This window comes from Tubulanus polymorphus, chromosome 4 (genome assembly GCF_964204645.1).
Source record: "Tubulanus polymorphus chromosome 4, tnTubPoly1.2, whole genome shotgun sequence".
Lineage (NCBI taxonomy): Eukaryota > Metazoa > Nemertea > Palaeonemertea > Tubulaniformes > Tubulanidae > Tubulanus > Tubulanus polymorphus.
In genome coordinates this window covers 18,847,313-18,859,625 of record NC_134028.1, presented here as the reverse complement: position 1 = coordinate 18,859,625, position 12,313 = coordinate 18,847,313, and the positions used below count along the sequence as shown (strand labels likewise).

Below are 12,313 nucleotides of genomic sequence, written 5' to 3'. Positions count from 1 at the left end.
TGAAACTATGTTATCGTTGAACGGAAGACAAAATTGAATTCCAATTGGAACCTGGTTACGTATGCGCAATCACAAGTTAACTCGAAAATTATTTCCAAACAAAATGGTGGTGCATTTGGGAAAACCTAGCCTCTCTAAGAAATGCATGATGGGTATGAAAAGTGGAAGCAAAACGCTTACGTAGATGGAACCAAAGAATTACTTGAGTCATTTAGGATTTTAGAAAGCCATAGATTGTATATGTGACATAATAGCAATATCATTTCGGTTATTAAAGTGTTGGTGCGTCCAATTAATCTATATCTTTAACTACATACCGGCACAAACTCGTGACATTTTGCGACCTCTTATATGATCCTGCAGTAGTAAAGGCTTCATAATATTGAGTATGGTCATAATATGGAAATCCTGGGAGATTTTGTGCAAAAATAAGATGCAAAGAGGAGCAATATCACAACTTCTAGCAAATTCTGGGTGAAAATCGAGTTCTACCCATTTTGTATATCAAGATACCACATTTGAATAGATCACCTACCAAATCAACTACGCTAAATCATCACATTGAATCAATAACGACGGCTAATGGAATTCTATAATGGGACGATGTTTAATGTCCCAGCGTTTCTATTTTTGAAAATGACTTAGTTGCTATGACGAAGACTCCAGACCGCGTGTGAAAATATAATGTTCAGTGACGAATTATTGATAAAAACAAATGAAAGTATTTTCTATGTATTTCATTCATCGTCACGCTACAATCGGGTAATTGGCCGGGTATGTTTCCCAGTGAGGTCCCATAACACTAAAATTAGCTCCACGCTGAGCCCTGTGCGCTTTAATTAATAGATATGCCGCTCGTGATACCGAACATTAAAAAACTGCGTGTGAGAGGATTCCTGCTGTAAAAAAAGAGAACAAATTATACACCTTCATAAAATTGTCATTTAACATGAATACTACCAATGTTGTTTATTAGTCACTGAACATGTTGGTACGTATTCACAATATTCACCCATGTCATTAACATAAAACCGGTCATAAGCATTCTTGTGAAAACTAATTAAAAAGACATATGATGTCCATCTCAGTCCTGATCAAATCCAAAGCCTCTTTCATCGAAGTAGGCCTAACATTTTTCATCGAAGTAGGCCTAACATTTTCCCACTCCGCATTTCGTTTATACAACTTTTTGTGCCAGCAATTTTGAGATAAGATGGTTAGATTGTAGGTGAGTATATTGTAGGTGAGCTCTTTATTTCAATGATGAGGACCAACTGCATTACATAGTAAGTTACTTAAGTATATCCGTATATTATGGCTATCCTTAAGATGAAGATATACATATATATATATTCATCTAAATTCCTTTGTACGCTGCACGACAACGACTCTGAATCGTCGGCTGGTATTCAAATCAAATTAAAGGCTCTTTAACGCAGAAAACTTCATCGAAAAATCTCTTCATCTCTTCTCGGTTGTTCAAAAAGTTAAGGATACCCATAATATGCGGATATACCTCTTCTATATATACATATATAATAATACATATATATAGATGTCATATGTGACTGCCTTTTGTTGAATTTGACAGGAGTATTGACGGAGTTTTAGAACGTTGTATTATTATTATGCGAGACAGTTACATTTCATTCAAAACGAGATTTTCAGACAAGATTCAAGGAGCTCTGAGCGACTGCTTTTTCTGCATTAATCCAAAACGGGTATATTTCACATGCGGCGGTTAACAGTGGGAGTCGTGCAATAAGGCAGAAGGTCGCACAGGGGTTCCTGTTATGCGAAAAATCCCCTGCAGTGAGAACCCATGGTTTCGAAATAGGACATTTTCGCGTGGTTAGAAATTCACAGTAATAAAAAAGATATCCAGGAGGTATTCGAGTCTTTATACATTAAGAGAAGGTTCATAAATGAACATGTCTTTCGTTGAAATTATGTCCTCTCGAAAATCAAGAAGACATCTTTTATGAATGGCAGTACGCTTTGCTGGTCCACCCAAACGTGAGCGATCCCCCGATTGATATGCTTCGTTACTGGTTGCATTCTATGATGCGACGTATCTTGATTATATTGGGAACTCAACCTCACGAATGAAATGTTGACACAACAATGTCCATTAAAGTGATTACTATTGATCCCGTGTGGACTATAGATTTATACTTAACGCGGTAGTAACGCAGGTAAAATGTGAAAGCCTATTGGTGAGATCGGGTTTCCTCTGCAGACTAGACGAGAACCACTTTCAATCGAATGAGACCGACGAGCAATCAATGACTACTCGTAGATGAGACACACACTCACGACCACACGGAGGGAATGTGTCACATGCCCCCTGCTGTAACTTCCGTACACTTAATTTTTCCGCGTAGATGGACTACATTATAGGTAGGTCGGTCAGTGTTTATCATTATTTCGCTCGCTACTAGCTTTTAATCGTACTGAACACGTATGTATATGCAATGAAAAGGAAAACATTTAAAAACTAAACAATTAGAATTGTTTGAATTCGGTTACGTTGATGCATTGAGTAACAGATAAAATGGGTTGCCTTAGGGTAGAAACTTTGCTTACAAGATAACTAAAAACAAATGATTTCGCTTTGATCGCATACATTTTTATTTGAAATGAATAGGCATGGGTACATCGTTACAAGTACTACCGACGAGATTTCTCACTGCGCCATATGGTTTTATTGTTAGAAATTCACCGGGGTACTTGTCCCGACTCTTCAACTCCTTTGTGTCGCTAGCTACTCTTTAAATCATTCTCTCCCTCTTTAACTGTGATCAAAGTTTTCAAACGTTTTGCCTCAGAACCCACAGTTATGCATAACCCGGATTTTCATTTGCATAATTGCGTTGAATAGTACATAATACCATGCAATCGCATCTACAGAAAAAAATGCGAATTTAACCAAGACTAGTACGCAAGTAATTAGGTATCATTTGAGCTAGTTCTAAGGGGGTATACATATAAGTACCATCAAAATGTTTGAAATAGAGACGCTTCTCTATTTACAGTAAAGTAAAATTTGAAAGAGATACACGTTTTAAAGCCTATTGATTCAACTATTAGACAGTTCTACAGCAACAAACGTATATTTCAATGCGCTGATTAAATCTAACTGGTCGAGCGTTAACCGTTTTATGTTCACGGTTTTTAACACACGCTTGAACAATTTTAGGTGTAGGTATTGTCGGTTCGACGTTTTTAGGTTATGATACGTGAGACAAAACCTCAGCGTGTAGGCTTGATCACTTAAGCCCGAGATTCAAATAATTAGTAATCCCCTTTGGCAATACCAGTCAACATAGGCAATGGACAAAATAATACATGTAAAATTCTATATGAATAAGTGAGAAAAATCGAGCCTTTTCCCGAGGTTATATTTCGATGACGGGTCAGTTGGTGCAATCATGGACAATAAAACGATAGCCCATCGTTCTCGATTAGGTTGAGAAAGTCCATTGATCGTCTTAACATAAAAACCTCATAAGGCTAGCTTATGTCGGCGAAGATGCGACTGATACTAACGGATAGCGACACAACTGAGAGTAAACGCCATTGTAGCCCAGCCTATGTCAGATGCACTTCGATTTCCAGCAACGTGCCCTATTCCCGCTTATGATCACTGGCAACTGAGCTGACTGTAGATGGTCATGTTAAAAATGAAAATGGTCGTATGCCCGCTTAGTAGAATTGGACAGCCCGTGTCATGAGCAATTCAATCAGAATTTCTTTGATATTTGAGCATATAAGTATTGGTTGAAATACAAAACAAACACATTAAACTAACATATTTAGGAGTTAATAGGCTTCGTAATTTCACAAAGAAATGCTATATTTTTTTTCTCAGTCTAAATTCTTATTTGTATTTTAATAAAACAATAAAACAACTCCTTGATATCTGAATTACCACGAATGATGACGCTACATCCACGTGCATCTCTGATTGGCTTGATAAAAAGAATCCTTGACGGCTTGCAACGAGTCGCTATATGTAGGCATGGTTTGCGTCGTAAGCCGTTTATATGTCTGGATGATATAACAGCAATACTTCCCACTTCCCGCAAGTTTCCAATAACCCCGTTGCGTCGGTATCCGTCGCGTTGTAGCCCGACGTATACCTTAGTTTTTTATATGAGAGCACCGTGTTTCATATATAACCCGTTTAGTGATGAATTATTTTCTTTCATCGACGTTCGATGTATAAGAACAAGATTAACAAAAAATGCTACGTTTAAAATTCTCCACCGCAGCACATTGCACATAAGTGGTTTGGATTTATGTATCACAAGCGTTCTTCAGATTCTCGAAAAGACAGAGGTGTTTAGTCAATACTATTAAAACCCAATCGACAAATATCCCAAGCAATGTTTATATTTGAGATCAGTTGACAATACATTTTCCTTGCAGAACTTTCAATCACTTCATCGCTTGAAATATATATGCAGACATTTGAGCAGTTCATTGAGTACCGTAGTCGACGTCACGACTTAGTTTATTATGAATGGAAATACCAGTAAGGCCACTGTCATATTAGGCCATCATATTGTAGTGGTCGACGTCGTGAGCTCTTGGCTGTCCGACCCCCACAGAATGGACGTCTGTGCAGTACGTCATTTTGGCCATCTGGCGCGCACAGCTAAGCCGAAGTAAAAAAACCACGGTTATCGCAATGTTGTGATGCTATTATAAAAAGTATTATACTGTGCACAATGTTGACTGAACTAGAATAAATAAATGGTGTGTTAACGATAAACTCAATCAAACTGACGAATCGTATTCTCTGTTGATAATTCGCAATTAAAGATACAGCTATATAATCTTCCCAGGCACAACTAAGCTTGTCAAATATCAACATTCTGTTTTCAAATATTTGCCCAGTTCGGTTGCAAGTGTGAGTGCCCTCAAAAAGATTCAAATCATGATAATTTTTCGGTCAAAAATATCTATATATAAACATCAATGGAAGGCGTGGATTGCAATACGACATTTTTCATTTAACGCTTTTCTATTCTGCGCAAGCTGTGATAATTATACCCTATGGTATAGGGTACAATAATCTGTCGAATATGAAGACGTTTAGGCCTATACATAACCGATTATGATGTTTTACAAGGACTGAGAATTATTGTAATTATTTGTAAACAAGTTTTTCAATGGTTTTGATCGAATGTTGAGATTGTTTATCTGTCTTCTAAAACAGCATTTTAGACATTATATACATATACAAGGTCCAAGATAACATCTTCAACATTTGATGTTACTATCTCGCATTAGCAGCCTTTCTCATATCATTCAGTTACCTTGTAAGGTTGATGTTTGTCTTCGTGTGCGTAAATGAAAGGTTAATTATAACGAATAGATCATCATGAGTCGATATAGTATAAATTCTGGGTGTGGCCTCGATTCAACTCATCTACGCCATGTAAGCGTCATATAAGTAAACCTGCGTTTCGTAGAGGGTTCAAATGGATCGGAAATATGAAATGTTGTTAATTTTCGCATCGGTATGTGAACTCATTGGCTCGTGAATATAATGATACATCAATTACTCAACAAGCTTTGGTGTGAATATCTCCAAATACTTTTCAAACTAAGTGCAATTTTCACTCTCACCAATTGGAGTAGATTGTTTTTGACAATTCTTCGATTTCGTATCAGCAAAATTGATAGTCTTTATGAATTTATGGTATCAGCTTTATCAATACAGCTTTAACCACAAGCGAAACGCATAAACTGGCTCTATGTTGTAATGTAATGCTCTGTATCGTACTATCGTTTTATATCTTTATCATATTACTTATCCTGTTTTTGTGTAAAGCGTTACGAGTCTGTAATGAGAATAACGCTATATGAAAATAAACATTATTATTATTATTATTATTATTATTATAGACTCAAAATAGTACGCAGTCAAAGCATAAAGATTATGAGACAAAATTTCCACATTTTAAGATTTGTTAATCGTTAATTAATGTTCCGTAGTTGATTGCTAATGTGGTACGAATATGCGCCAATTATATTATAATACAATCAATACAATCGATTACTGCCTAGGTGGTGGAAATCAATGGAGCCGTAATTTTTGTGGATGTCTAATAATGCGGTCAACATGACAAAACCTGGTCAACGATTGTTATATTTGTATGATGGATTACATCCACTTCTAAATCTCTCTAAATCTATTCACCATTGTTATTCTGTACGGCCAAAGCTGTATATCTCTGTGTATGGTAGGCTCAGCGTATGCGATCAGTTAGGCAGGAGTTAGGAAATTTTGTGCGCTGTCTGCCATATATTTTTATGTGTTATGGAATAATAGCAAGTGTTAAATCAGACTAACACTGGTGAGTTGAAATATTGGTTTACGCGTGCGCCATTACGATTTGCCCGTTTTTTTTGCTTTATCTCTATATCCGGCGGTTGAAAGCAGTATGTGTTTCTAATATCTTCAAATATGAAATTTTCCTTTTTATCTATTTGAATTTATGATTTTGATTCGGTGTTTCTCATGCAACGAATGAAATGTATTTGATTTTGAATTCGCAAATCGAATTGTTGGATGATCGGTCGAATTACAGAATTTTTGTTTGAATCACAGTACATCATGGAAATTTTGGTTCCGCTGATTCATTTAGTTCATCGACATTTTGAAATAACTATAAACGGTCTAAGATCCTATTGTCCATTTTCACTTTCTATGGTCGTTTCTACGACTAGTGTGAATAGTCCGAAAGTCGTTTTGTACCGTTTTACTCGAGTAGATGTTGGTACAAAACGAATACCCTGAATGTTGTTTTCTTCACGCCGATCCCAATCCCATTCTTCTGAGAAATTGTCTCAGAATTGTTTTCAGAAGGAGACGGGTAACGTTGTTTCCGCCACTGCAAACGATGTAATCGTTTTTCATAGTGTAGTCTCCAAATTAAGACGTAGTTGATATTTTAAGGTTTTAATTTTGAGTTCAAACGTGTAATTTCACCATTGTAGGCCTAACTGTTTACTCATCTATTTTAACTTCTCAACTTTCATCTATTCTATCATTATAGGCTATCAATACTTACATGCAAAAACGGAGACTTACATGATCTCGATCACCTTCTTTTACAGTCTCTCAACAGAGGTGGTTTGAAAAATCAATCTAATCAGAATCAGACGCATTAATGTATTGATAAATGGTATAAAAGCGAGACAAGGTAAACTGCTACAGATATGAGCATAGAAAAGATTCAAGACAATTTTCCTCGGATAATCGATAAAGAAGATACAGATCTGTTACCCATAGAAGAGAAGCCAGAGGTACTAGATCTGGATGATCTCTTTGCAGAAAATGATCTTCAATTCGATGTGTGAGTAACCATTAGAACACTATTGTTTCAAATTTAAAACACTATTGTTTCAACTATTATACAGGCCTATCACATTGTGGTACTCCGTAGCAACAATTTCACGATCAAACTCTGTAATGTTGCGTAACGAAAGCAATAATCCGGTTATTGTTATGAACAAGTGACTTCATGATATGCATCATCTACTGAGGCACTTCACCCACCTGGGTCTCTAATGCGTACGCAAGATGTGCTCGTGTGCGGGCGTCTTGAATCTGGACTGAGAAATATTACACGATTTCTTTAAAAAAAAACATTTTCCAAAAATATGGAAATTAATCATCAACTAATGCTTTTAGTATGTGCCGTGACAGCCAAACAAAAACTGCTTTTTCTAGAATATTATCGAAAGTCCTAACGTCAAACTAGAAGAATGATATAATTTAGAAGAAACTCTAACGAGGAGAATAGGTGTTAAGTTTAAAACCCACCATATACAGAATTCAAAAGCTATTTTCACCTGACGATGTTTCGTCGTGTCTTTTGATCTTTTACTTTGATAACAAAATTCGCTTTAAATCTTATGAATTTTGTATATAATGGGTCTTTAATCTGTTATTGTATTTTCATACCGAGGGAAGTATATATGTTCATTGTATAGTCCATGATAGAACATCATGAAAATAAGAAATTATTTTCAATCGAAAGAGTGTAGATAGTGCTGCCACCTTTTCAACTTTAAAGCAGACGTGTTATCTCGACCGCGACTTTCAAATTTGATGAATACGTAACACGTGTTTTAACACATTGACAATTCTAATTTTAAGTAATCTATTGATTTGTTTTTAGATTGTTTTTTATCTGTCTTAATCCAGATCAGACCACAAACTTCCACCAGAAGAATATACGTTTGAAGATTTCCACTGTTGCAAGGAAGACGGTGACACAGATTTTCTAAGTCCGAGGTGGTGGATAGAAGAGAGGGAATCGGGTATTCTAATGGTTGACGCCTATGAATGGTAAGGCTGAATGGAAAACATGATTTCATGAATTCTATTATAGGAATTCATTAAGAATTTCTGCTTGCGCGAAAAAACTCCTCTTATCCCATATCCAAGACTTTCTTACGGAAACCTCAAACGACTGTTAGTCAGGATAAATATTTCAATGTGAATATTTAGAGACATTTTAGGGCCTACTGGAAATAAATACCCACTCGCTGTTCCCGGGGTACACGAGTTCAGTGTTAAAGTGGACTCATGAACCGATACACACAATCCTTTCAATATGCAGGGTACCTGTAAAAGTGGAAATCCAGCAGTATACTAAGCAAGGATTTCGTAGAATATCAGAAACCGTCGGGTTGTTAGTTCTTCTGGGGTCAAAACTGCGTTGTGACTGGAATATGGTAATCTCGGGGTCCATTTTGTGTTCCTACATTTCCAATTATGGGAATGAACAAGGTGGACATTCAGATGAAGTAAAAAAGCGCATCGATTTTAGCAAAATTTCCTTGAACTTTTTGAACTTTTGGGTTTCATAGTTTAAGTTTCGTTCATGTAATTTCCGTTTAGAGTTACCGTTATGCGAAAAGACTAGATATCTAGGGAAAACGGTGACAGCCAAACAAAACTGCTTTAAAAAAAATGTATACCATACAAATCCTACTAACGTGAAGCTATTAGAATCCTAGTAGAAAAGCCACACCCTGATGTGAAGAATATATGATAAGTTTGAAACTTACCATGCAACTATATACAAAATTAAAAGATTCAAATGCGTGCACTTTTTCATCGTGACCGGACGATGATCGACACGTCATGTCTTTTGATTTTAATCTTTGATTAAAATTCGCTTTTAATCTTTTGTATATAGTGGGTATCTAAATTTGTTATCAGAATCCTGTACGGTATACCGAATGCATCACGTCGGTGATGATCATTGAAATGAATTTCGTATATCGAGGGGAGCATATTAAGAAGGAATGATTATTGATTTTCCGAGGCCCTTTTCTTCGATGAAGTTAATTCATAGCATATAGATAAAACATGTTTAACTCTGCATTGAACAAAATGTGTTTCAAGTTGTTGTAAAATGAATAGCTCACTGTTCCAATAGGCGCAAGAAATTTGTATTTAGCCTCTTCAATATTGCCTGCAGTAAGTTTCATTACAGATTTTTTTGTCTCTCATAGATTTTCACTGTTGTTTTTCAATATCTTCTTCGATACAATTGCAACGACGTATCATAACTTCATTTTCAAGTCTCTCCCGTCCATTTTCTAATGATTTTGGGCTGTTCTGCCTTCATATTCTTCTGTTTCAACACATCTACGTACATACGTTTCTGATAATCTTCCTTTCTTCATTTGATTTGTGTTCCACCAATTTCTTCGTTATGATACGTTTATGGTTACTCATATCAAATAATGATACTTAAGAAAAGCTTTTGTCTTTGTCACGTGGTTCGTCGTTATAGTTTCCATATTTACACGCATAATGTATATACCGGTATGTATATATTAGTATCTAGATTGATTGTTTATTCATCGAAAGGAATTACTTACGCGTTGCTTATTTTAGGAGATATTCCGATATGCTAATTGACACATTTGGGGCAGTGATACAAGTAATAAAAGAACAATAGTAAGACTGTCTAGAAGGATATTTAGACAGAAAGTCTTACGTTCAATCTTTTGTTTAGCAAGTTTACTTGGAATACAGCAATTGTTGGACACCCAACTTTAGAAGGACCTGGGCGCCGATGGATACGTGGATAATTATAGCATACTAGTCGCCTATGTAAATGTGGGTTATTTTTGGATTTCGGATGAAATAATGTTCAAAATGAATCGAATAAACCACTGTTGTGATATGTAAATACATAGCAATACTTATCACAAGGTTGCAACCATGTTATGTCAATGGACTTCTGGATTGAAGGGATAGAAACTAACATATTCAATTCGAACTTAGTGACAGATAGTGAGGGGGTCAACGATCCTTCTGCAAAGTCTCGGATATCGTTTAATGGAAATCTCTTATTTTGATGGACTTGGCTTTTTACATCAATAGGAATTCCGGAAAATTAACACGTTGAAAAAATCAATTTTATAAATTTACCATCTAATATTCAAAGACTGGTGGAAACATATTTTCAAACACCACGATAACAGTGTCAAAGTATATTCATATCTATTCACGTTTTAACTGGGACAAGTACCTAGGTATAAGAAGTGAACGTTGCGCTTAATGTTATCATGTGAAAATTGTAAGCAATGTAGGACGTCCTTTACAAAAAAATGTCAACCAATGACTTAGCTCGACGTGATCGCAGACGGAGGTGTGGGGTTTGGATGGCTCCATCATTACCCAACCATCCGGTTGTATTTGGTGGTAATGGGTTAATATCAACGCGTCGCACTGAAAGGTAAGTGACGCATGCAGACACTTATAATGCAACGGGGAGTTAAATTGCACTCCAAAACTCGGTGCTCTCGTACCATAAGTGTAAGAACAACACCGTCCGTATCTAATTATATCAATCCCGACTGATTGAAATTGGTTAGATTGATCAGGGAAGTGTGATGAGATGGAATACGGACGCTTTTAATTGCCGGATGTAGGCTATTCAATTCAGCCCGTACATCAAAGGTTACCGCAACAGCAGTAAGCTACGCTTATCGAGTGTGTGTTACCAGCTGAACACCAGTCAACATCAACTTTGATTTGGTCGCAGAACAACCCGCAATAGTTTTAGCCCGATAAATGTTCTGCGATCGATACTACGCATGCGCACTGCAGTTCATTGAACAACGGAACAACGTGGAAGTGGCTGTGTATACACATATTTTTCTTCAGAAAATCGGTTGAAATTCAACAATTTCTCGTAAAATTTGTCCAAAAAGGTATGTATTTTTATTCTTCTATATCTCCGAAACCCGGTATCGGAACATTAAGTATTTATATTGTGATTAAAGTCTGTTTTTATGTGTTAAACATATGTTTTTGCCAGTTCGTTCCGATTCCGGGTTTAGCGTTATTTGGGCCTTGAAGATGTCAAATATTTCGGCCCAGACTCGCGCAGCTTTCGTTTCTGACGTCATGTTGCTATGTTACGACACAAACATATACACGAAGTATGATCTTTAAAATGTGTATTTACTACATAATAATGTTACTTAATAACGCTTACATTAGGCCTACAAGTTATTGTCCCCCATATAAACCAAGTTGCCTAAATAGCATCAGCAATCTCATTTAATTAACCTTTTCTTGTTTTTAGTCATGGATCTTTGTCGATTGTGTGGAAAAAATGCGAAACCTCCGGATCGTCATCCTATCGATAAAAATAATTTCAAAAGCCATGTGAAGGAGTTGTTCAACATTGATTTTGATGATGATACTGAACAGTACCCGATATATATCTAATATGTGTCGTGTCAAATTACAAAAATGGCGTAAGAACAAAAACGTTAAAAAAAACTGTCCCTGTGACTATCAAATTAAAACAATGGACATGTAAACCACTGGTTAATTCCAAGTCTGGACGGCGACGTATTTGTAGTCAAAATTTTATCGATCGATTTTCCATAATGTACTGCTGCCATTCCATTTGAACTGAATTTAAATACTCGATGGTTAATCACTTCAGTCATAGCCTTTTCCAAATATATAGTGTTCCTGCGAAAATAATGATAATGATTATTATTTTAACATGTACTTATCTGGATTTTTTATATTATGTTTATATATTATTTTCTGTATTCGTTTATTATTTTATAACCTAAAAGGATTGTATTGATTATAAAAATAAATGTAAAAAATACCTGTATGTGTGTTTTCTCGTGTTCAGTTCTCATCACACTTCCCTGGATTGATCTAATCCGTGTAGTGCTTGTCGTCATCATATAATGACCTGACCCCCTTAGCCATAGATACTGAAATTTCCATTTATTAATTCAT

General features: G+C 36.0%; 1 protein-coding gene across 1 annotated transcript; it reads left to right on the top strand.

Annotated features, from left to right (window-relative positions):
* The first annotated feature begins 7,155 nt into the window (after positions 1-7,155).
* On the top strand, positions 7,156-10,128 carry LOC141904364 (uncharacterized). Its single transcript, XM_074792950.1, has 3 exons — positions 7,156-7,370; positions 8,225-8,368; positions 10,053-10,128. Exons 1-3 carry the CDS (start codon positions 7,234-7,236, stop codon positions 10,126-10,128), a joined length of 357 nt encoding a protein of 118 aa, XP_074649051.1. The 5' UTR covers positions 7,156-7,233.
* Positions 10,129-12,313: the final 2,185 nt, after the last annotated feature.

Coding starts and splice junctions, on each gene's coding strand:
- LOC141904364 (XM_074792950.1), top strand. CDS start 7,234: ATGAGCATAGAAAAGATTCAAGACAATTTTCCTCGGATAATCGATAAA. Junction 7,371..8,224: donor AATGATCTTCAATTCGATGT/GTGAGTAACCAT, acceptor GTCTTAATCCAG/ATCAGACCACAAACTTCCAC. Junction 8,369..10,052: donor ATGGTTGACGCCTATGAATG/GTAAGGCTGAAT, acceptor TCTTTTGTTTAG/CAAGTTTACTTGGAATACAG.